The sequence below is a fragment of the Camelina sativa genome, chromosome 13, assembly GCF_030686135.1.
Source record: "Camelina sativa cultivar CO46 ecotype springtype chromosome 13, ASM3068613v1".
NCBI lineage: Eukaryota > Viridiplantae > Streptophyta > Magnoliopsida > Brassicales > Brassicaceae > Camelina > Camelina sativa.
In genome coordinates, this window is record NC_141892.1 from 21,539,716 (window position 1) to 21,564,161 (window position 24,446).

General features: G+C 31.1%; 4 protein-coding genes and 2 pseudogenes across 6 annotated transcripts; 2 read left to right on the forward strand and 4 right to left on the reverse strand.

Annotated features, from left to right (window-relative positions):
• Positions 1 to 2,131: 2,131 nt before the first annotated feature.
• LOC104737089 (uncharacterized) lies at positions 2,132 to 5,143 on the reverse strand. Of its 2 annotated transcripts, none has more exons than XM_010457189.3 (7): positions 4,974 to 5,143; positions 4,650 to 4,719; positions 4,499 to 4,563; positions 4,298 to 4,387; positions 4,069 to 4,211; positions 2,913 to 2,967; positions 2,132 to 2,624 (listed from the first exon to the last, which is right to left on the reverse strand). In XM_010457189.3, exons 2-7 carry the CDS (start codon positions 4,717 to 4,719, stop codon positions 2,388 to 2,390), a joined length of 660 nt encoding a protein of 219 aa, XP_010455491.1. In that variant the 5' UTR covers positions 4,974 to 5,143; the 3' UTR covers positions 2,132 to 2,387. The 2 variants fall into 2 exon arrangements, with proteins under 2 accessions (XP_010455491.1, XP_087336370.1); XM_087480244.1 differs by having other exon boundaries at positions 4,650 to 4,764; positions 4,974 to 5,140.
• LOC147929820 (ankyrin repeat-containing protein BDA1 pseudogene) lies at positions 4,960 to 6,454 on the forward strand (annotated as a pseudogene).
• A 22-nt stretch (positions 6,455 to 6,476) lies between these two features.
• On the reverse strand, positions 6,477 to 8,361 carry LOC104737090 (nucleoside diphosphate kinase III, chloroplastic/mitochondrial). The gene is made up of 7 exons (XM_010457190.3): positions 8,113 to 8,361; positions 7,683 to 7,823; positions 7,483 to 7,520; positions 7,343 to 7,393; positions 7,059 to 7,226; positions 6,857 to 6,969; positions 6,477 to 6,779 (listed from the first exon to the last, which is right to left on the reverse strand). The coding sequence occupies exons 1-7, from the start codon at positions 8,192 to 8,194 to the stop codon at positions 6,656 to 6,658; spliced, it is 717 nt and encodes a 238-aa protein (XP_010455492.1). The 5' UTR covers positions 8,195 to 8,361; the 3' UTR covers positions 6,477 to 6,655.
• Positions 8,362 to 8,687: 326 nt separating this feature from the next.
• Positions 8,688 to 10,839, reverse strand: LOC147929821 (uncharacterized). The gene is made up of 4 exons (XM_087480682.1): positions 10,683 to 10,839; positions 10,248 to 10,401; positions 10,055 to 10,151; positions 8,688 to 8,927 (listed from the first exon to the last, which is right to left on the reverse strand). The coding sequence occupies exons 1-4, from the start codon at positions 10,756 to 10,758 to the stop codon at positions 8,862 to 8,864; spliced, it is 393 nt and encodes a 130-aa protein (XP_087336808.1). The 5' UTR covers positions 10,759 to 10,839; the 3' UTR covers positions 8,688 to 8,861.
• A 5,210-nt stretch (positions 10,840 to 16,049) lies between these two features.
• LOC104737092 (uncharacterized) lies at positions 16,050 to 17,119 on the reverse strand. Its single transcript, XM_010457192.3, has one exon. It carries the CDS (start codon positions 16,706 to 16,708, stop codon positions 16,364 to 16,366), a length of 345 nt encoding a protein of 114 aa, XP_010455494.1. The 5' UTR covers positions 16,709 to 17,119; the 3' UTR covers positions 16,050 to 16,363.
• Positions 17,120 to 19,685: 2,566 nt separating this feature from the next.
• Positions 19,686 to 24,124, forward strand: LOC104737091 (long chain acyl-CoA synthetase 5-like; annotated as a pseudogene). The gene is made up of 19 exons (XR_015578485.1): positions 19,686 to 19,840; positions 20,200 to 20,263; positions 20,354 to 20,443; positions 20,546 to 20,602; positions 20,683 to 20,731; positions 20,836 to 20,912; positions 21,020 to 21,059; positions 21,141 to 21,235; positions 21,344 to 21,515; positions 21,608 to 21,708; positions 21,813 to 21,900; positions 22,020 to 22,086; positions 22,161 to 22,236; positions 22,305 to 22,422; positions 22,498 to 22,743; positions 22,851 to 22,990; positions 23,196 to 23,378; positions 23,450 to 23,569; positions 23,650 to 24,124. The product of XR_015578485.1 is annotated as a long chain acyl-CoA synthetase 5-like (transcript).
• The last annotated feature ends 322 nt before the right edge of the window (positions 24,125 to 24,446 follow it).

The window sequence follows — 24,446 nt, forward strand, 5'->3', positions numbered from 1 at the left end:
TTCTTAAAATCGTTTTTTCTTTATTAAGCTATCAAAGAAATGGTAATATAAATGTTTTGTTTTCTTAATCAGCTGAACAATAATATTAACAGAATCTAATAGCGAAATGATGCCATATTGTGAATTGTATCCATTTTTTTTTATGTTTAAAAAAAAAATCGTTACTGTGGATTTGACTTACCAAAAAAAAAAAAAATACTCCAACTATAATTGTTTTTTTTTCAAAATTACTGTTGATTTTACAGAATTAGATCAGACTCTGTTACGAAATGTTAAGTTTACTTTTACCAAAAAAAATAATGTTAAGTTTACTGATATTGCCAATTTAACCATAAGTTTTTTTTTAAATCGATTAATTAGTTGTAATTTTTTTTTGGACCAAGATAGTTATTGTAATCTTTTTTTGTTTTGTTATATTGGTGCAATTTTGAGTGTTTTAGGCTTTTAGCACTGTTCTCTTAGTTATATAATACCAAACTGTTTGTTAAAAAAAAACTTTATTGATGTCAAAATCTCTATTAAAATCACTGTTTTTTATCCGTAAGGTATTTTTGTTTGTTGTGTTGCACAAGACATTTATCCCTCAAAATGAGGGAGTCACAAGATTTGGGAATATCTCATGCATATTTAGTTTCTAAGTACTTCTCTATTATTAATTAGTATCACATTCTTATATTCATCATATATTTATTAGATTTTCAAGACTACTAATGCAATATTTTAGTTGATATAATAATTAAGCATGACATGGAATTATTAGAATAGTCAAAATTTGTTTATCGTTTAGAAATGTCACTTTACCGGTATATGGTCCAGTGGTCTATATGAGTAGATAGATGACTCATCTTGTGGATTAAGTTCATGAAGTGGATTAAGTTCATGAATCAAATGTTGTTGTGGTTTTTTTTTTCTTTTTTTTGGTCTCTATAAACGTTTTAAATAACAAAAAAAAATTTATTTATTATTCAGCAAATGTAATCCAGCAGTCCAAATAAAGTAGAGACAAGACTATAGCGAACTAATTGTAAATCGCTTTTGCATACAAATAAAATTAGTCCGCAGTAATCTATAGTCCACCTTAGAAATAAAGTGATTTAAACCGCAGACGAATTTGTCCGCTTCAACCATTCACACCCTTAGTTTCGGTATGGAACTCTATTCTGGTTTGTAGCAAATTTTTTCGTAATGTTTGATTAAAGAATTCTTTAGAAACCAAAAGAAGAATAGAGAAGTCCAAGGTGTGTGATAGTGTGGGGTAAGTTTTCCACTTGTCGAAGCAAGTGAGGTCTCAAATTAAATAATGTGTAAATTCTGATTAGACAAAAAAAGTTATAAGCAACGAACCAAATGAGTCAATGTCAATGCCGACCATTTGAGAGACTACGACTTAAATGATGATGCTGAACTTACGTAAGATTGAGTTAGTTCAACGGTTAATAAAACGATGTGTTCCTCTTCTTTCTTCTTGCTCATAAACAATAATCTTTTAAGTTTATCAAAACAAAGCATGGTTCATCCAACGATATGATCTCGCCTTTGTTACTAAATTATTGATAACATATAATTATCAAACTTCTCCTAAGAATATAGTCAACCTAAAAAACTATAACTATCATATTGTTGACTTGACATGAAAAGAAGATTACTCATAAAAATCATAACAGATTACACGTCTTGAAGAAATTACATAACAGCACCACAATGTAGTTATCATAAAGCTTTTCAACTTCAAGCATTCCAAGATTTAGGGTTCAAATGGATATTGCGGTCAAAACAGACAAATGTGTCAATGATTTAGTCCATTTTATTTGTATGTAAAAAATGTTTTGTAGTTGGTCAATGGAAGATATTTTCACAGATAAATGATAAATAATAAAGGATCCATTCAGTAAACGATTTTGTTTGTTCCAACCATTCTGACCCTTAGATAGTTTAAATTAATAGTGAGATTTTGTTAATCAACCGGTGAAAAACGAAAGAAAAATATCTCAATACCTTGCGCCTCTCAATTGATTGGAAAAGTCTACAAATATTACAAAGAAAGTTGCTCATGCTTTTTAATACCAATTCAATTGACTTTAGTTATAATAAGAACATAATCTCAAGTGTTTAAATTTTTGTGCACGTAATCAAGTATTGATTGATATTTATTTAATAAAGAGATGAAAGAGTAACATGGTCAATATATCTCTCCCTGGCCAAGCAAAGAAGTCAAGAACACATAAAGGACATCCACGATTTTTTGATTTTTTTGCTAGTTTCAAGAAAGAGATTCACAAATGAATGTTCTACACTTAAATATACTGAAACCAAACCAAACTGCATTAAGTAGCAAATGTATTCACCACCCTACCCAAGAAACGCCATTGTTCTGATGATCATATAAATCAGTTGGGGAATCTTGTAGCTCTTCTCCCCCACGGAACCGTCGAACGCTGCGGCTGCTGCTGCTGATACAATCCAGCGCCATTGTTGCCTGCATTGTTTCTATTGTTTACAAACCTACTCATTCTCATTCTCTCTTCTTTCATGCTTGCAAACCGAGAGTCCAGCGTCTGAGGCCATTGCCTTTGTCCATTAGCTTGCTTCTGCTCTATGTTTACCCTTTGCTGCTGCTGATGTTGCTGCAATGTATTTGCAGATTAAGATGCTTAATAAGCCATCGATCAATCACTTACAAGTCTCTTTGGTTATTGATGTCAAGAAGTACAACTGGGTCAGTTCATTACTCATGATATGTCTTGAATATGGAATTAAGATCCGATGTCAAAATATAATTGGACTACATCACTCACAATTTCACTCCACTAGCATTGGTTCTTTCTAAATTACAGTTTCTTGAAGTTCCCTAATCACTTTGCGTCACAAAACCGGATCTAGTGCAACCTAACAGATGGATATGTATACGTTACCTTTGCGACGAAACCTCTCTGTACAGATCTATTCTGAACTGGCGGAGTAATGAACCTGCACAAAAGAAAGAGGTTAAATAAACTGGCAAAATGATTTCAGGAACCAGCCACCTAAGGAACATCAGATTCCTCGCATATTTCAGCTGAGAACTCGCACCAATAGATCAACGTCCTGATACCGTGTAGTGGATAATTAACTATAGAAACTTCTGACCACAATAGAAGGATCTAAGAAGAAAGCCATGTAACAACCAGATAAAAAAAGAGCCTTTTATTATAGACAAGGCAACGCTCATGATACTAGAGCCTTCAGTGCACACAAACCATCTAGCAAACTCAACAAGGAATGAATCGGTGAATACAAAAGGTAAATAACTTCAGTTTCGCAGTAGCTAAATGAAAAAAGCGCAGTTCTTGACTCCAATCAGATTTAATCTTGAATTCATCAAGAGAACTGCTGGTCCCGACAAAGTAACAGTGTATCTGAGCAAATTCTTTAGGACTTTTTGACCAATCAAGAGCAGACAGTTTGAAAGACGATCCAGTAACACTTAGCAGTGTATCTGAGCATTTGAGTCCTCTATGCTGTCCCAGTAACCATGCATCTACCATTTCAGTGTCAGAAACAATCGACCAACAGAACCAAGCTATACTCTTCAGGATGCAGCAAAAAGACAGAATTCAACATCTATGAGCTATGAATGCAACTGAGTTTCATGAATTGAGCGTGATAACATCAGACCATGTTTGGTATCATATTGCTAAATCTGACAAGTAAACACTGACTTCAAGTAAAAATAGAGAAATTCTTGAGCAAACTCCAAAGCTAGTGATCAGCAAAGTCTCTGTTCAATATAATGAGCTTGAACTCCTTCCTTTATCTCAAGTATGACAACCCATGAGTGTTTATCTACTCCTCCAACTATCCCCTTAAACTCAACTACATGATTTGAATGACAATTTTATAGAGTCATTAATCTGATGACCATCCACCATCCAGAAGGGATTAAAGAACAAACAAACAAACTCGTGTTGCTTTCCACAGAAACACCCTATGGTAAGGTAGCTAAGAAGCTTCTTGCATCAGACACAATGGAAGATCATAGAAGTAGCTCATGTCAATAAACAAATCAGAGAGTTATCAAGCAGTGTAGACCTTGATTGATTCGTATTAGTCGTCATCCTTCCAGCATTATAAGGCCTACCACGCGGATTAGCAGAAGCAGCTTTACGAGCAACAGCTGTTGTTACAGGAAACTGGTTTCCTTGGAAATTAGTCCTTCTCTTAGCAAAAGCACCCTGAAAATTATGATATAAGTCACAACAACAACAACAACAACAACAACAACAGAATCTAAGTGGCCTGAGAACACAACAACACTCACCTGTCTAACATCAGAACGCGAATTCATATAACGCTGTGCTTTTACAGCACTATTTTTAGCAACACCACCATTAAAGTTCTCCTTTTTATTCTGCTCAAACACAAATAATGACATGCCAAAAATGTTCAACAAAAGAATCAAAAGAGACATCAAAATCTTTTACAAAGACAAGAAAACATGTAAGGTGTTTAAGAAACTCACCGATGCTCTTTGTTTCTTGCCCTTATTCACATTGGTATTGCTCTTTTCCATCTTAATAATTTCATCTATGCCCACAAGAACATATGAATGATCATCAGCTTTAAAATAAACAAAGGATGCATCTTTTGTATGAGTTAAACATAAAACAAACCTAAAGACATGTCCATTTTCTTCTCAGTGAGGGCAACAGTCTCCGTAGTGATAGGTTTTTCAGTCGCCATCTTCACAAAACAGAACACGAAATTAAACCAAAACCCTAGTACACTCTGTGAATTGAAGGTAACATAGAACGATTACAAAACACCAAAAAACCACAAGTTCTTGAATCAAGCAAGGAGAATACAGAAGTAGATAAGCAAACCCTTTTACGATTTTTAAAAAATTGACAGATTCAAGAATCAATCAAAAACAAAGTTACAAAACCCTAAACTATTCTTGACTCGTGAAGAGAAGCTTAAGAGATGAAATCGTTTACCGATGTCGTAAGTTGATTGTCTCACTTAGACGAAAAGGTAAGGCCTTTTTTTTTTTTTTTTTTGGTTTCTTTGGGATCCAACAACGAGTGAAACCAGAGAGGAAACTGAGTCAACTCGGAAAGTACGTTAAAGAAGAAGGAAGGAACAGCAGAGAAGAGATTTTTTATTTGCTCGGCGGATCCCAACTGGCAAATAATTTATTGGTCCATGTATACGTGGCGCTTTCTCATTGGGAAGAGATGATTGGATGTTTCCGGGTATGCGGAACCGAACTAAACCGAACCAAAATTCTAAAATACATGAATGAATCCTAAAACTCTAGAAATACCTTGAACCGAACTGTATGAATCCGAAAACCGAACCAAATATATGAAAGTCGGTCTTAACACAATACTTTCCTATGCATTTTTTTCTTATTGTTTACCATGTTTTTAATTTCTATATATTTATTTGGCAAAAGAAAAAAAAAAATAGAAAATTATTCACAATTTTGAGGTTTTGGCCTGCTTAATTTAGTTTGTAGTATCCAGTTTCCTAGTTTATATATATTTTGAATTTGAATAATGTAATGTTGTGCTTACAAGATTTGACATCATGAGTGACAAAAAAAGACTTGATGGTTTTGGTTTCTACAATCCTGATGTGGAACCTAATAAATTTGGTTTGAATAAAATTGATCACTCATCTTGAAATCTAATTATCATTGCTATAAAGAAGGGGTCGTCGTATGGACTCTACTTAACCTGAGATATGAATAATCAAAGTCTTTGTGTTTAATTTAATACGCAAAACGTAAGTTTGTCTTTACTCTATGAACAAAAAAACAGTGGAGGCAGCAGAATTTTGGATGACTAGTGAAGCTATGTCGATTGTTGTGGATGTTATATAGTAGATTTTCAGATGACAGATATAGATAGAAAGACTCTACGAGTTGATAGCAGAAGATACAAACATTCTAGATCACTTTGATGAAGTGTCTTTTTCTGAGACACCGCTACACATATTGCAGCTGATAAAGGGCAAACTCATTTTGCCATGGAACTAATGACCCTTAAACCGTCGCTTGCCTTAAAGCTAAACGTGTCAGGTTTGAGCCCCTTGCATTTAACCTTACAAAACAACCACGTTCGGACGGTGAGAGGGTTTGTGACTATAGACGGCAGCTTAGTTAGCGTAACAGGAAGAGGAAGGATTACACCTTTGCATCATGTGGCTCGAATAGGTGATGCTGAATTGTTGAGTGAGTTCTTGTTTGCTTGTCCTTCTTCTATAAACGTTTTGACGATCAAGTGTGAGACAGCTATGCACAATGCTGTGAAGAACCATCAAGTTTTGACGTTTAAGGTTCTATTGGGATGGATTATAGCGGGTAAACAGGAAGGAAGTCTTGGACTAGAAGGATGAAGATGGTAACACAGTCTTTCATATTGCTGCATCGATAAATCAGACTGAGGTAGATATGTTCTTCTACAACACCTAAAAGCCAACAGAACAAACAAGAATTTTCAAAAAATAATCATCCCATACTTATTACTTATGCTCTTGATTACTGAGTTTATCGGGGAAAATCAAAACCCGGAATGTTTGTGTATCCGTAACAACTGTTTCTTGTTTTTTATTGTATGGGTAAGAAAAGAAAAAAAAACAATGTTCTCTGGTTTCAAAGATGAGATAGTGGGATTTAGTTTTCGCCATAGAGCCATTTCTCAGAATTGTTGGTGTAAGAAACAAGTTCTTGAGGCTTAAACCAAAGACTGATCTCATCCTTTGCTGTCTCTGGTCCATCACTTCCATGGATTATGTTCCTGCAATTTTCACATTTTTCAGTTACCAAATCTTTAAAACGTCCTAATGCTAATTGATTTAAAGAGAGAGAACAAACCTGCCAACAGTAACTGCAAGATCTCCTCGGATGGTTCCAGGCTCGGACTTCTGGGGATCAGTGGCTCCAATTAGTTTACGTCCGTATCTGATCACTCCTTCTCCTTCCCAGACCTTAAAAAACAAGTCATGTTAGTCAATATTTTTGGAGTTTGAGTTATCAAAATTCCAAAACATGAATGGAGTGTTTCTCTTATCATTACCATGGCAATAACAGGTCCAGAGCTAAGGAAGTCACACAAGCCATTGAAGAAAGGTCTTTCCTTAAGATCATGGTAATGCTTTTGTGCGAAATCTTTAGAAGGAACAACAACTTTGATACCAACAAGCTTGAATCCCTTACGTTCAAATCGAGAAACTATCTCTGATATCTGTTGATTCATGAGATATGAAGGATTCAGACACATATGAATAAGAAACTATAACAACTCAGATCAATCAAGACTAAGCAAAAAAAAAAGAAAACAATCTTTATTGTTTTCATTACCAGTCCTCTTTGCACTCCATCAGGCTTGATAGCAATAAAGGTTCGTTCCATCTGATTCCAACAGAACAGTTCAGCAACAAATGACACAACAACGATGTACAGAAATCAAGAAATACTAAAGAATGGTATAATCTTATTACCTCAGCAGCAAGAACCTCTTGGTCTTGAAGCATATAGGCTATATACACAAAGACAATACAAATAAAAAGCAGTTGTCAAAAAAAAAAAAAAAATACAAATAAAAAGTATAGTTGTCCACCACATCGCAAACTTAAGCTAATGAAAGTCTAAAATTAACCTATTCAACACAAACTAACAAAGATTTGGGGTGTATGTAAACCTGCAGCAGGAAGAGCTAAGAGTCCAGTGATCCAACTCTTTGAGGCAACACCTGAACCTGATGCTCTTGCAAAGTTAGATGCATACAGAGGAATCTTTCCTGATGCGGAAACAGCAGCTGCAGCACCAATAGCTCGTCCTTCTATAAAAAAAAAAAAAAAAAAAAAAAAAATCAAGAACAAGAAAACAAAAATCAGATCTTACAGCAAACTTAGGTTTCAGATCCCAAATTCAGAACAACACTACAAAGAAACGAATTCCATCAGATCATATAATCACTAGATCGATCTTAGTTAAAACGAATCAAATCAACCGACCGAGGAATCTAAAGCATCTATATAGAGATGTTCCAACACATGAATTCAAAAACTTATCTCAAAACGTTTCAAGAAAAGAATCAAATTCAGAGAGAAGATATAAGTAAAACGTACCAGAGAAGAAACGAGCATTCTTAGCTGAAGAAAGAAGAGACCTAGCTGCTTTGGAAGCAGATCTGGAGATTTGGGAGCTCATTCTTTTTGGTTTTGGGGCAGAGAGAGAGAAGTGAGAGTGATGAAGTGAAAACTGAAGCCTTCCAAAAATCTTAGAACATGATGAGGTATGTTGGGTCGGGTTGTTTTTAATAGCCTACGCTGTTCGGGTCGGGTTTAAAACCCTACCCAAATCAAAAAAGTAGGCCCAAACAATTAATCACCTGTTTGTATAATTTATATGATGAAAAACTGTAAGCTAAAGCTATAAGCTTTTATGAAATAGTACAAAACTGTAAGAAAGAGTTGTACAAAAAAACTGAGAGTAAATATTTTAATAAAGTTTTTGCGATTGGTAAAAAATCAAAACTGTACAAATAGTAAAGCTTTGTTTTTGTCACCAATCAAAGCCAAAACTACACCAATTCTAGACCATACGGTCCATACTAGGATCATATTAATTAACATGTTTTTTTATAACGATTCTGTGGTTTTAAAATGTTAAAATGATCAAATAAAAAAGATTAGATGGAAGATAAAGAGCAAATCATAACAATATTATGACATATTTTCCAAAATTAATTTTCTTTATCCCAAATGTATATCTAGGAAAAGCAATACATAGACACAAAAGGAACAAAATTAAGAAAGAGATAATTCAGTTTTTATTTTTAACTAAAGAAAGGAAAATGATGATAAATCAGCTTTTTTTAGGACATATTATCATCATTGTTGTCAGTGTCCTCTTCATCTTTGTCTGATTCATTCAGTCCAATCTGCCATACACAACCATGTATATATACACATTAATATAAAACTAGGTAATAACCCGCACTATATTGCAGGATAAATCGAATCAAATAAAATTATTACAATTATAATTATTATTTGGAATTTAAGGTGTCATAATAATAATTTTACACATAATTTTTTTAATTTTATTCAAATTTACATTTAATTATTTTGTGTAAAAATATATTTCACCCGTGAAATGTGGAATATAATGTTAATTATTGTGATAATGTTATTTACTTTTAAGATTATTGTAATAGTTAATTTTTAATATATACTCCATTTGTTTCATAAAGAGTATCATTTTAGACTTTTATTTTTGTTTCACAAAGAGTGTCATTTTATATTTCCAATGCACTATTTTATATGTTCAATGCATCTTTTTCATTATATTTTCTAGTTTTACCCTTAATCTATGACTAAATTAACCCATTAAACATTTATTAAATAAGGGCATATATGTATATTTTAATATTTTCTTAATTTGTGTGAAATATGTCAAAATGACACTTATTGTGAAACAGAGGGAGTACTTGAATAGTCATCAAATTTTTTAAAATTGGAGAATTAGTTTTGTATTTTAAAAAGTTAAATAGATGAATAAGTTTTTTAATAGTTTATGAAATGTAATTTACTTTAAATCATTAAATATGTTATGAAAATGATAATTAAATTATTAACTATACATATATTTTTTAATAGTTGATGAAGTCTTTCATTTTAAAAAACTAATAGAAAGAAACATTAGCTTATATATTCTAATGATACATTTATGTAAATAATAATAAAATACATATTTCTTTATATATTTTAATGGCATATTTAATAAATCAAAAGACTTATTTTTGTAAATATGTTTATCTTGAGATGCTTAATTGTAATTAAATCTCAAAATCGCTTTGGCGACGACACATCAACATTTTCAATAAAATAATTCTCTATTAATATATATGGGATATACCAATCATAGATGAGATCATGCATGAGTTTTTGGTGTCATAATAAACGGGTTGTAATTTATGTCCTATGTAGGCATGTAGCAAGTCTACGTTATGAATAATTTTTATTTATCATGAATAACATAAAAATATCAAAGGAAGAGTATGCATACTCTTGAAGATTGATAGAGAGACTTGCAAGAAATTTGTTGAGTACCGCTACTCGATTCTCCCACTTCGATTGTGCTTTTATCCATCTCCTCTTCTTGCCTACATAAAATCATCAAAATTAAATTCAAAAGCATATATCTAAGCTAAAAAATTAAAAAAATTTCTAAACAAATATTAAGTGTTTATTAGACGAACCTTTGTGGGTTTTGGATGTTATCGACAATTTTTTGAAGACGTTCATATTGACGAAGGTGTAACTGAGTTTGCCTCCGAATGATTTCCCTCAAACGGGCTTGTCTCTCTTCTGACACTGTGAGTCCACTCTCTAAAATACTCCTTGGAGTTGCAACTGCAATTTTAAGATAGTTAATACCATTGCTTTACATTAAAACAAATATACTATTTTATATTAGAATTGCAACCCAGAAATAGTTTTTAAATTAAAATTTTGGTTGACAGAAAAAAAAATAAAATAAAAATAATGAGAAGTATCCAGCTATAAAAAAGTTTCAGCGGAAAATAAAAGAGATAACCATCGCGATAAATAAACATATATAAATTGTTGATTTAACAAGTTTTTGATGATTTACTTTAAAATATTGTATAGAGTAAGAAAAAGAATCGGAATACCCCTTTCTACACCAAGTTCTTCAACTGTATCGGCAAATTGGCGGTGCAGATCGCTCGTCCATGGATGTCGTGACATTTCCCACTTGCCACAAATTTAACAATAATCTGGATTATTTTATAGATTTTAATCCAGGAGTTCAGTTCTATGTTTGTTTAGAAAGAACTGATTATCTTTTGTTCAATTTATAAATTAATTTAAAACTATAAAAATAGAAAATATAGATTGGTGCTAGATTGTTTTTAAAAAAAGAATAGTTTCCATATATTCTTAAAAAAATCAACCAAATTCCTTTATTTGAATATCATAATAATTTAAGTTTCCAAATGTGTTTTTAAAGTAATATTATACTAATATTTTAATATATAAAAAAAGATTTACCAAAATTATATTTTCTTTTCTAAAGATAGTGTAAGAACTAAAAACTAATACTATGAGAAGGTAAAAAATCTATTTCATAATCACTAGGATTTTTAGATTTAATGTTGAACTTCTATTTTATGAGCTGTCATTATTACCTTTAACTAGGTTATACGCACTATGCGCGGGATCTGTTTTTAGATAAAATCATATCTATTGCAATTTTTTTAAAAAAAAATTATATATATATATATATATATATATACTGTAGAACCTCTATAAATTAATACTCATAATAAATTAATAAAATTTATCGGTCCAAGTTGGACCAGTATAACAATTGACACATTTCGATAAAATAATAAGATAATAATTTTTTGAAAATCCTATGTAAAAATATGGTCCCATCAATATTATAAATTAATAATCTAATAAACTAAATATATATATATATATATATACATATATATAAGAAAATTTAGTGAAATATAACTCTATTGTTGTTTGTCTATTCTTGAATTTGCATTCTTGTTGGAACTCATCTCAAATCTTTTTCATTGTTCTCTTCTCAATCGCATTCAAAAATTATGGAGAGTCAAGATACAATAATTGTTTATTTAGTAACTGGTTCTAAAAGATATCTTATATCTTTTTCGACTTCATCATTACCATAAAGGATAGTAGCAGAATTTTTTCTAAACTCTAAACTTCTAAAATTTATTATTTTTACCTAAATAATTTAATCAACAATTGATTCATCATATTACGATAACCAATATTATAAATTAAGAAAATTATTTAAAAATGTAAATGTTAACAAAAGTATTTATGTTGTAATAGAAAACTTTCAAAATTATGAAAATAAGAAAATATCTTCATAAGTTAATATTTTATTAATTTATTGATAAATGAATAATTATTAAATTATCGATAAATTAAAACCTTTATAAATTAATAAAATTCCATGGTCCCGACCTTATTAATTTATAGAAGTTTTATTGTATCCCCTATATATTAAAAGAGAAGCATTCTCACCAAAAAAGCTGATGTGTCAGCATTAAAGAGCTCAATGCACATTTTTGCAAAATCCCTTAATTTTTCTAATTAATTACATATTTGTGCCATTTTATTTATTTGCACAAAAAAAAAGTGCATAAACGAAAACCCTACACATACCTATCCTCACTTATAAATACTTTCTTCCTAACACTCACGAGAAAAAACAAACAAACTTCATCTTCAACTTTCACATGCCTTCTTTCACCAAGCTTTACGTGAGTCTTTTTCATCATGGTTCGAGCGTAATAGCCAATACCAATTATCTACAAATATCATTTATGATGAACATCCTCCTAAGTTTGTTTATAATGTGGAGAAAAAACAGTAGCAGAAAAAAACAGTATTCTTTACCAATTGGGAGCCTTTACTCGGTAAGTATTCAAAGTTTTATGATGATCAAGTCCACATTTTAATTGGTAAAAAATATGATGATAATCAAATTATCAATAATGATGATGATCAAATTATCAAATATGATGATGATCAAGTCCAAAGTTTTGTGATGATCAAATAAACAATAATCACATAAGTAAAAAATATTCAAAAGTAAAGACGATATTTAAGGAGAATTTCCTATAATTAAGTCGTTTATTTCATATTATTTAGATATTATCTTTAAATAATATTTAATTTTCTTATAATTGTTACAAATTAATTTGTAAAGTAAACTGAAAACGTCCCCTACTAACTTTTTTCCCACAATGTAAAATGATACTGAGTATAAATAAAATGATACTAACTATAAAGGTATTTAATGCCTAAAATCACTCAAATTAAATCAAACTATCCAATTTCAACCAACTAAATTTAAATTCAAATATATTAAAGGTAAATTTGTTACTATCAAAATTGGACAATTAAATTCAAAAACTTATAAATGTAAACATGTTAAATTTAGTTATATTTTCAATAACATTATTTTCGATTTGATATTATCAAACATACAAAACTGAATAGATTTTAAATATAATTATATAACGATTTTCCTTTTTTTCCTTAAATATTTATGTCAAACCGAAATTAACAAAATCTAAAATAACTACAATTTTTTTTGTTAGTATTTTAAAATATTTTGGAATAAGGCTAAACAAATATTATACCCCTTATCCAGTAAGGCTACCGGGACGGTTTTGACCCGCTTAAGGATTTAGGTCATTCGTTTCGAGAAGTTTTAATATTTTTTATGGTTTTTATCTGTTTCATAATTTACAAGTTTTATACAATTCCGATTAATCACTAATTTGGTAAACTTTAGATTCAGGTATGTTGTTTTGTGAATCTTAATTTTATGCTGAAACTTTTATTATTTCAAAAATCATAAACTGGATGAAACTAAACTAATATAAGTTTGAACGGTAAATGATTTAACAAATAATTATATCTATATATGTAACTCTATGTATACATAATATATTACAAACCTTATAGTAAACATAGTTTTTGAAATCAATCACGCAAATATGTGCGAGTCCGTACATAGTTAGTTATAAATTGATATTAGTTAATTCCATAAATTGAAACTACCACATAAACTAATTCATTAGCTTTTACACTTTTTTTTCTTTTCTTTCACAAACACTATTTTCAGCCGACAATATGTACTGATAGCCGACAATATGTACTGATAGCTATTGTGTAAGTCACTTGCCCCGTCTCACATTCTTGCTTCATAGCCTATTCATAAACCTTAACTGCTTCTCCAAAACGTCTTTGCTTACATAACTGATTTAGGTTTTGGAATGTGCGAAAATAAAAACGAAAGCAAGTAAATGTGAATTAAGATCAGGTATTCAAGGCATTGGATTTTGGGGATATCTCCAGGAATCATAGTTCTTGGGTACACTTACTTTTTGCTAGTCTTGGTACTTTTTGCTAGTCTTGGTACTTAATCTCAAACTTACATAATTATTCAAGGTATATACTATATTTTGCATAAAAATTTGGATATATATCCTACTTGGGGAAAGACAAAGTTTGTAAAGATAGACTATGTGCACTTGAAATTTCTCAACTGGATTCTCACCGATTAAAAAATAAAAATAGGAGTTTTGAGAAACTGTTCTGGACACATGTCACATTCTAACATGTTAGATTTTTTCCTTTTTGATTCATTTTTTAAATAAATAATAATATATATATAAAGATTAATATAATAATACTAAAATGATGATTATATATATTGTTAACCCAAACCAGTTATGCCATATAACAACATCGCATGATATTTCAACTCGCGGTACACCGCGGAAAAACTTCGTAAAAGTTTAACTATATTTTTAATATTTAAAATGTTTTATAAAGTTTATTTTTTAATAAATAGAAATATTTATAATATTTCAACTTCATATAAAGTATAAATATTTCTAATATTTTAAATTAAAAAAAAAATTAAATTCTCTTAATAAAGAATCAGAATAAACAGAATAAACTTTTAAATTTGGATGCCTAATAAATCAAACTTACTGCTAATTCATATTCAAATTCAATTGGTAGTTTTACAGTATGACTATGAATACTTATCCAGTATTTTCAGGCGATGTGGAACATTGTATACTTATTTTTTATACATAAGTTGAGTATTATATATCCATTCAGAAAATTTTGAATTACACTATATAAACAAAAAATCACTAATTTTTAACTAATTATATTATATAATAATTCAAAAGAATTTAAATATAAAATCAAATAAAAGTGAAAGGAGAATCATATATTTATATTTTAATTAGGTGTAGAGATTTCATTCTCTTTAAAATTTTACCTATAATTGATTTTAGAATTTTGGTAACTAAATTTTTTAGGGATTAACATTGCAAATAAAATTTTAAATAAGCATAATTTCAAAATTTGATTAAATTTTAAATAAGCATATTTATAAAATTTCAAATAAGCATAATTATAAGAATAATTATAAGGGTAACTAAATTTTGTAGGGATGAACATAAAATGTAGTTCAAAATTTTTAATATATATAAAGCAAATTAAATTACAAATACTGTTTTTTTTTTCTGGATATATATTCAACTGTCCAACTTTAGTTACAATTACTCTCTTAATTACTGTCATGTACTTTTGAATCATGAGGCTCAATTACTCTTTCTCAAAACACTATCGAACTAAAACTTTAACAATATATATGTAATCTATACACGCTTTGTGATGAATTCTTACCCTTAATGTGTATCGTTCAATTATTGTGGAGACAAGATTTTCCAATTAAAACTAACCTAACCAACCTCTCATGTGTTAAAATCCGGTCAGCTGACAAATCTTTAGTTGGTCTGCCACATGACTAGCGATAAATAAAAGAGGACTTCAAGAAAAATACCCAAAGTTATTGTTGATTTTTGAAAAATATAGTCTTATAAATATTTTTAGTAGTAGACGGAATTGAGGCCTTCAGAATCTTAGCAAGTATGTCAGGATTTGCTGCAACTAGATTATCTTACATGCTAAGCAGTTTTAGTGGCAGCTTCAGAAACTTTCGCATGTGAGATCCATATATATATAAGGTGGTGTCGTCAAACAAAAAAGAAGTTTTCTTACCATCCTTCTCGATAAACTGAGGAAAACTAGAAGTTTATCTCGTAGCTTTAGGAGTTTTTGTCCAAACCCATGAACCACGATGATATATAGATCCAACAAGAAAAATTATAACAATTTGTTTGTGTTTCTTTTTATTTTAACAAAGAGAATGGTTACTAAAGATATGGTAATGTAGTGGTTAGCACTTGGAACTAGTTATATTGTGCCCCTAATTCAATCTCTCTTTAAGAAGAAATTAAACGTAATATATTTTTGAAGGGAATAAATTAAAACTTTCTCCATGCGAAAAATTAGAATTTAAGTTTGAACTTGAAATTATCAAAAAAATAATATTGAATAATTTGTATGTTTCGTTTAAAATTTTTGTCAAGACCAAAAGATAGATAGATAGATACACAGATAAAGACATGAACATATTGATATATATATCATCTTACACAACACACAAGGTAGCAGAAGACAAATTTGAAAGCGAAAGTTTAACTCGGAAAATAAGTTTTATTTCATGGAAAACAAAAAAATGTATATATTTTCGGATATTATCTTGGTAATACATCATTGCCCATTTCAAACACCCAAGATTTCAGATGCAAAAAAAAAATCTTGGGAAAAAGGTCGGAAAAAAATAGGCAATAATGTAGTCCCAAAAATAGAATCCTTTTTTTTTTACTAGAAAATAAGAAATTTAAAAATCTTGAATTATAAGAATGTGAGGGAACTATACTTCTTCAGGCCATTCAATGACACTCTTCAACGATGGTTTCCACCTCCGACATAATCTCTGGCGAGACTTCTCTTCTTCTGCCGCAGCAGCCTCTCCTGCCAATCTTTCTTCCTCAAGTTCTTTAAGAAAATCTCCAAATGAAGCCAACGAAGCATCTCCTCCTTTGTTTGCACCGTCTGCGTTTAGTTGGAAAAGTATGAGTTTTTCTAACTCAGCTCTTATTAGAACAATCTTCACCTTCCGATCTTTTCTTTTGTAATCTTTCTTCATCACTTCTTCATATTGTTCTTCTTGTTCAACAACATTTTCATTGTTTCTTCCGACTAAACAGTTTCCCATTATGATCAATAATATGGAGTTTTGATACCCACACAAAAACAAAAAGGAGAAGGAAAGAAAAAAGGAAACTTGGGATATGCCCAAGAAAAAAAAAACCTTTCCTCTTGTTCCTTTTTTTGTGTGTGTGTGTTCTGTGTAGTATGATTTAGATTTTAAAGTTTCATGGATCCATTGAGGTATTATATATAATGTGTGTATAAAGAGAGGAGGAGGGAGAGAGAGAGAGAGAGAGAGAGAGAGAGAGAGAGAGAGAGAGAGAGAGAGAGAGAGAGAGAGAGAGAGAGAGAGAGAGAGAGAGAGAGAGAGAGAGAGAGAGAGAGAGAGAGGGAGAGAGAGAGAGAGAGAGAGAGAGAGAGAGAGGAGAGGGAGAGAGAGAGAGAGAGAGAGAGAGAGAGAGAGAGAGAGAGAGAGAGGAGAGAGAGAGAGAGAGAGAGATCGTTGACTCCTATATAGTAAGGCTGCTATATTGATTGGTTTTTTTAGTTTTAGGTTTAAAATGGTGAGGGCCGTTAAACCTGTTGAAAGTCGCAACAGTTGAACCATGCATAAGTTCAATCACACTACCTGGTAAAGGAAACGATCCCAAATGAATGATGTTAAGGCTAAGAGACCTATGACTGTCAAATCAGTTGTCAGATTCGTCCAAGCCAATTAAACCGTTCTCATTTTTATGAAGTATTCACGCTTTAGAAATTCGCATGTTTGTTCTTCATGTGTAAACCCTATGGTGTTGGGAATTACTGTATCTCTTTCACACGTGACAGGAAAGAATAATATCGAAAACAAATATATAACCTACATTGGCTACATGCACGTTAAAGATTTCAAGTTATGGTAAACAGAAACCGAGTTTTAAACTTAATAAATCTTTTGATAATTTTTTTTATATGGCGCATTGCGTGGATTAACCATCTAAAACTTCACTAATTTTCTTGATTAGTTATACAATTAAAGAAAATGTCATTATAGGTTCAGTCGTAATCTTAACAGAATCTGAAATATTTAGTTATTCTAATGAGATTGAGTATGAATTGTGTCAGCTATTATGATAGAAATTAAACTTAAATCAACAAATTTCGCATAGGAGTATTCACCAATTCTTATCCTTTTGTTTTGGTGTCTAGAAATTAGTATTTAGTATTTACGTAGATTTCTAGTAGTTAATATTAAAGTAACTAATAAAATATGATTGTAGAAGAAGACAGTAAGCACATGTTCTGTCTGATTAGTTGGGTCTTTGAACCAAACCAAAACCGTGTTAAAAAATCCTGGCAAATTTCATTTATAATTTTGTACCAACTACCAACCTACTTATTATTTTTTATAAAAATGATCATCATTCATTAGATTCTATAATAAACTAATATTTCAGTTTGAATGAACCTATTATATATTCTCTCGCTCTTTTTAAAAAAAATAATAATTCTAATCATTCTTGTTAGTTATATTACAATTGGAAGGAGTTTTAGGTAGTCTTAGATATAATTTCAAATCTGAAAATGATTAGCCGTATTTCAAATTAAACTACAATGCCAAACATCTGTAAATATGATATATCAAGCAGAAAACAAAATAAAATTGGAACCGTAGTGCAATGTGATACTCCAATCATTGAATTTGTTCTTAGCATAATTCATAACATAATAACTATGTTTGATATTTGAATTTTATAAAGAAAAAACGTAACTGGATAATGATATAATTACAAGTGAATTAAATATAATTAAGCCCTTCACATCTCGAAGAGACGTTTCCATAACACCGTACGTGTTGTATAGTTGATTAAACGCACCAATTCTTAACTTCGTACTTTCGTAGAAAGTCATTTACCAAAAAAAAAATTAATAGAAATTTGCAAAGAAACAATAAACAGTTCTGTATGAGTAAAACTACTCTAGTGATGGGCTTGCTGGCCTTAGCGTGACTCTTCTATTCCTACTATGCCAAATTTCAATCTTTGGATTGTTTTCCTCGTATAGGAGTTAAAATGCAAAGTAAGTTCGTCCAAAAGCCATATATATTGGCACAAATGTAGGAATTTCAAATAGCGAATCTGATTCTAGTATTCTACCCCAGTCCAAGTTTATTTGGGTTTAAGAATTTGATGGACGAGTTTAATCTACTCATTTATTTTACAATTTATTTTGTAGGTTGAGATTTATATATTTAAACTCAAAACTGTAACATGTATGCATGGGTTTAATATGTTATATGGGATGTTCATATATATATATATATATATATATTAGATAAGTAAAAAAAAAAAGAAAAAAACATATACCATATGATTATAAAACTAACGAGATTATTCGAGTAAAAATTTTAAATCAAGTAGAAAAAAGCATAGTATAATTCTAAAACCATAAATCAAAAAACCATCATACCATTTATTTTAACAATATTTCAATGAATTTGCAACATAGTTTTATTTACGTAAAAAGATATTACAGTAATATTTTGTTTAAGTTTATCTAAATAACTTTCTTTTTTTAACTAATTCAATATAATTACACATTAACATCTATTTGAACTCCAAAAGAACGTCTATCTTCTTTTTGTAGTTAAACACTTATATTATGTTTCTTTTATTGCATTTTAAATTTTAACTAACTAAGATAACTAAATTTCTTTGGATATAAGTTGAATTATAAAACTAAAGCATTTACGTACAAAACAGAAACATATCAAATTTGAAGAATCACCTTTTTAATGAAATAAGTTTCATTCTTAAAATAGCTATTAATGAATTGTGTTACTCCAAATTTGGAGTACCACTATTTTTTTTTTCTGGACAAAGAGTAACACTATTTATTATTCTATTTTTGGAGTTAAAGTTGGAGATGGTGCTCTTATCACTACCGGTTCTTAAGCCACAACCTCACTCAATCACATAATTTTTATTCAAATATAGCAAATAGCAATTGGTCATAATTTTTTTTTGCAAGAGATTCATTTTGCAAGAGAACAAGAGAGAAAAATGACGTCGCAGAAGAGATTCATTTTTGAGGTGGAGGCGGCTAAGGAAGCCACCGATGGAAACCCCTCTGTTGGCCCTGTTTATCGTAGTACTTTTGCACAGAATGGTTTCCCAAATCCCATCGACGGAATCCAAAGCTGTTGGGATATTTTCCGGTCAGAATCGCGTCTCTTTTTATGTTTTAACGATAAATAATGTGTTCATTCATGCCATTAGTTTTTCTTGATGCATTATTGTTATATCTTTTGAACGATTTTTCTTTTAATATGTTTTAATCCCAAAAAAAAATGCTTTGGTCCATGATTGTTGCATTGACTGTTTTAAACAAGTGGTTGTGAACTTGTGATTGTGATAAACGTATATCGATTATGGATCTTGGGAGAAAAAAATCTTGTTTAGTAAGAAGCATTTGTTAGTTTACTTAGTGGCTCTATATGGATGAATGTTGGACTTCTAATGAAAATCAATAATTAATAAATGTTTTTTTTTCTGTATATCGTGTTTCTTCTTGCAGCACGGCTGTTGAGAAATATCCAAACAATCGAATGCTTGGTCGCCGTGAGATTGTGAACGGAAAGGTATTTTTATTTTATTTTTTAATTTTATTTTTATTGAGTTTTTAGTATAAGATGTTGTGTTTTTGAGTTGATAGTTTTATCAATATGTAGGCAGGGAAGTACGTGTGGAAAACATACAAAGAAGTATATGATATCGTCATAAAACTTGGAAATTCTCTACGTAGTTGTGGGATTCAGGAGGTTAAAATTCATATTTACGTGTTTTGTTTTTTATACATCTTCCAATGTGATTATATCGTGCCTTAAGTTTGTATGTTATGTTCTGATATGTGGAAATGCTAGGGAGAAAAATGTGGTATCTATGGTATAAATTGTACTGAGTGGATCATTAGCATGGAGGTATGTGGAACGTCTAAACTTTGCTAATATCTATGATGTTCTTTTACTTTGACTTGATTAATGGTGCACTTGTAATGTAGGCATGTAGTGCACATGGCCTCTATTGTGTCCCTTTATACGATACATTAGGTATATAAATGCACCTGTCGTTATATTTATCGTGTCTTTTGATGATCCTCTTTTGAGTCTTCTAGATCTTGTGTATTAACACACAGTCCGGTTTTTGAACACAGGCGCTGGTGCTGTGGAATTTATTATTTCACATGCAGTGGTTTCGATTGCGTTTGTGGAGGAGAAGAAGATCACTGAGGTATCTTTCACTTATAGGCTATATAGCATATACTAACTCCAGAGATAGGCTTTTTAAATTTTAATTATTCTGAAGATTTTAAATGTATCTTTCTTTTTGACTCTCAGATTTTTAAGACTTGTCCAAACTCAACAAAATATCTGAAGAGTGAGTAATACTAAGTGAATCATTCACCCTTTTCGTTTAAAAATAGTTGTGATGATAATGATACAATTTTTACAAATGAAGCTGTTGTGAGCTTTGGCGGTGTAAAACCGGAAGAGAAAGAAGAAGCTGAAAAATTGGGGTTGGTAATACATTCTTGGGATGAGTTTTTGAAGCTGGTAGGATCATTACATATAATTTGATCATTACATATAAATATGATTGAAAAATGATCATTACATAGAATATGATTTGAAATATATTTCTATTGTGGTTATCTGTGACAGGGTGAAGGTAAAGAATATGATCTCCCAACTAAAAAGCAAAGCGACATATGTACGATTATGTATACTGGTGGAACCACCGGTGATCCGAAGGGAGTTCTGATTTCGAACGAAAGCATTGTTACTATAACTACTTGAGTGATGCATTTCCTTGAGAATGTTAAGGCAACCGTGAGTTTCTTTCCATTTATCATGATTCACATTGAAGCAGCAATATTTAAAGTTTTAAGTTACATTGAATTTTGCAAAACAAAACAGATATCTGAGAGGATGTGTATATTTCTTATCTTCCTCTCGCCCACGTATTTGACCGGGCTATCGAAGAATGTGTTATTCAAGTAGGGGGTTCTATTGGTTTCTGGCGAGGGGTGAGTGAGTATAACTCAAATCTAAGCTTCCAAGTACATGATTTTTTTTTTTCTTTTTTTGTACTCCTATTTAAGAGTATAATGTTTCTATATCATGTCCTCAGGATGTCAAATTGTTGATTGAAGACCTTGGTGAGCTAAAACCAAGTATCTTTTGTGCCGTTCCTCGTGTCCTAGATCGAGTATACACAGGTATTCATTACTGAGCTCTGGTGAAAATATTTTCATTCAGTTAACTAGAGCATAATATATATACTTTAATTTGTTTCATCTTTTCAACCACTTATACTGTAATATATTATCTCCAACAGGACTCCAACAGAAATTATCTGGTGGTGGTTTCTTCAAAAAGAAGGTGTTTGATGTTGCTTTCTCCTAGTAAGTCCTTTTGTTTGTCACTTAAACCTGACCTTAAATGCATGTAGATATCTAACACACTCGATCGTCTTCAGTAAATTTGGAAATATGAAGAAGGGACAGTCTCATGTGGCGGCAGCTCCATTTTGTGACAAACTTGTATTCAACAAGGTAAGTAATCTTCAATAACATCAGAAACTCTTTTGAGACTTTAACCCTCATATGTAATCTCTCTCAAGGTTAAACAAGGACTTGGAGGCAATGTGAGGATTATTCTATCTGGAGCAGCTCCTCTTGCTAGTCACATAGAATCATTTCTAAGAGTTGTGGCATGTTGTCATGTTCTACAAGGATATGGTAAACCTCTATACCCAAAAGAGATTCACTTAGAGATAACAATTTCTGAACTTATGGTTGTTTATTTGTCGGTAGGTCTAACCGAGAGCTGTGCTGGAACCTTTGCAACGTTCCCAGACGAACTAGACATGCTTGGAACAGTTGGTCCACCGGTGCCAAACGTGGATATACGCCTTGAATCTGTCCGGGAAATGAATTACGATGCTCTTGGAAGTACTCCGCGTGGCGAAATCTGCATCCGTGGAAAAACTTTGTTTTCGGGGTACTACAAACGTGAAGACCTCACAAAAGAAGTTCTTGTTGATGGCTGGTTGCACACAGGTTACGTTATTAATTAGAAAAACCACAACATTTTGAGTTTTTGATTTTTTATCATTGTAAATGTCAGTTCTTTTCTTTACCTTATTTTACTCTGCATATTTCACCAGGTGATGTTGGTGAGTGGCAACCAAATGGAAGTATGAAGATAATTGACCGGAAAAAGAACATATTCAAACTCGCGCAGGGAGAGTATGTCGCAGTTGAGAATTTAGAAAATATCTACAGTCAAGTAGAAGCTATTGAGTCAGTAAGTTATATTAATTGTAGCCTAGCTAGTCATTATAATTGTTATTTCACCGTTTCCAACTCAAAATCAATTGGGAACGAGTGTAGTAGATGTCACATATATATTAGTCTACATCTCATCTCAGTTTTGTATGGGATTCCTAACATTAATTAACTGACATCTTCATCAGCATAAAGTTACATCAATATGATTTTTTTTTATATAGGTATGGGTGTATGGAAACAGCTTTGAGTCCTTCCTTGTCGCAGTTGCTAATCCGGCCCAGCAAACTCTTGAACGATGGGCCGTGGAGAATGGAGTAAATGGAGACTTCAACTCCATCTGCCAAAACGAAAAGGCAAAAGCATTCATACTTGGCGAGCTCGTTAAAACCGCTAAAGAGAAAAAGGTTTTCTTATTTTTCTCTTTCTCCTCTTTATTTGGAACTTTCTTTTGGTTTTTAACTCTATGCATTTGTAGTTGAAGGGTTTTGAGATCATTAAAGCTGTTCATCTAGAACCAGTTGCTTTCGACATGGAAAGAGACCTTCTTACACCAACCTACAAAAAGAAGAGGCCTCAATTGCTCAAATACTATCAGGTAATATTAAAACATTAGGCTTTATCAAGCTTTTAAAGATTTAGGTTTTAATATCACTTTTTATTGGCGTTATTGAACAGAGTGTGATAGATGAAATGTTTAAGACAACAAAGGAAGGTCAAGCTTCCGGACAGTAGTTTTTTTTTTCCTACTTATCTAATTCATTCTTTCTTTTGCATAAGACATTAAGGTTCCCTAATTAAATAAGTTTGTATTGATATTTTGAGATATTACATAGCAACTTGACATGCTACAAGTCCAACACGTCTTGATTTTTACTTCCTTGGAAAGTTCCACATATGACATATGGTTCCAAACTTGGACGTGGAATCTATCTCGCAATCGGTAGAGAAAATAGTAGTATAAATTGGGTTATTAGACATGTCATTAATGGATTTGAATGTAGCTGAAAGTAAATTTTTGTGATTGGATTAACAAAAAAAGAAATAATTTTTTTTTTGTGATTGGTAAGTAAATGTCACTAATAGATTTGAATGTAATTATGTAATTGTGTCAAAAAGTACTTGGTAAGTAAATGTCAATAAATTATAAGGATCCAATATGGTGTTTGGTTTTTAAAAGATGAAAAGATAGAGCTTTTTTGTTTTGTCTCTCCAACTGCCGACGACCGACGTGATGATGTATTATGTTTAGCTTATGCTGATGGGGTGATGGTGTTTGATATGTATAATTTATTCTCCATAAATATAAAATTTGTTCAACAAAAAAACATGTGTACAATGAATGCAATATTGAGAGTTTAAAGTAATGAAAATGAGCAGAATTAAAGATACAACAAAATAAGTAGTCTAGTGGCTTCGAATGTGAAACCACCATCAACAAAAGCATCCGTGCCCGACGTTTGAATGGTGCTGAA

What these genes read in the sequence shown, in the direction of transcription:
- LOC104737089 (XM_010457189.3), bottom strand. Translation starts at nt 4,719, where the DNA reads ATGGCGACTGAAAAACCTATCACTACGGAGACTGTTGCCCTCACTGAG. An exon ending in GAAAATGGACATGTCTTTAG is followed by an intron (nt 4,564 to 4,649) that starts GTTTGTTTTATG and finishes TTGTGGGCATAG; the next exon opens with ATGAAATTATTAAGATGGAA. An exon ending in CGCGTTCTGATGTTAGACAG is followed by an intron (nt 4,212 to 4,297) that starts GTGAGTGTTGTT and finishes CATAATTTTCAG; the next exon opens with GGTGCTTTTGCTAAGAGAAG.
- LOC104737090 (XM_010457190.3), bottom strand. Translation starts at nt 8,194, where the DNA reads ATGAGCTCCCAAATCTCCAGATCTGCTTCCAAAGCAGCTAGGTCTCTT. An exon ending in CTGGACCTGTTATTGCCATG is followed by an intron (nt 6,970 to 7,058) that starts GTAATGATAAGA and finishes TTGTTTTTTAAG; the next exon opens with GTCTGGGAAGGAGAAGGAGT. An exon ending in CTTGCAGTTACTGTTGGCAG is followed by an intron (nt 6,780 to 6,856) that starts GTTTGTTCTCTC and finishes TGAAAATTGCAG; the next exon opens with GAACATAATCCATGGAAGTG.
- LOC147929821 (XM_087480682.1), bottom strand. Translation starts at nt 10,758, where the DNA reads ATGTCACGACATCCATGGACGAGCGATCTGCACCGCCAATTTGCCGAT. An exon ending in AACATCCAAAACCCACAAAG is followed by an intron (nt 10,152 to 10,247) that starts GTTCGTCTAATA and finishes GATTTTATGTAG; the next exon opens with GCAAGAAGAGGAGATGGATA. An exon ending in CTCTCTATCAATCTTCAAGA is followed by an intron (nt 8,928 to 10,054) that starts GTATGCATACTC and finishes TGTGTATGGCAG; the next exon opens with ATTGGACTGAATGAATCAGA.
- LOC104737092 (XM_010457192.3), bottom strand. Translation starts at nt 16,708, where the DNA reads ATGGGAAACTGTTTAGTCGGAAGAAACAATGAAAATGTTGTTGAACAA.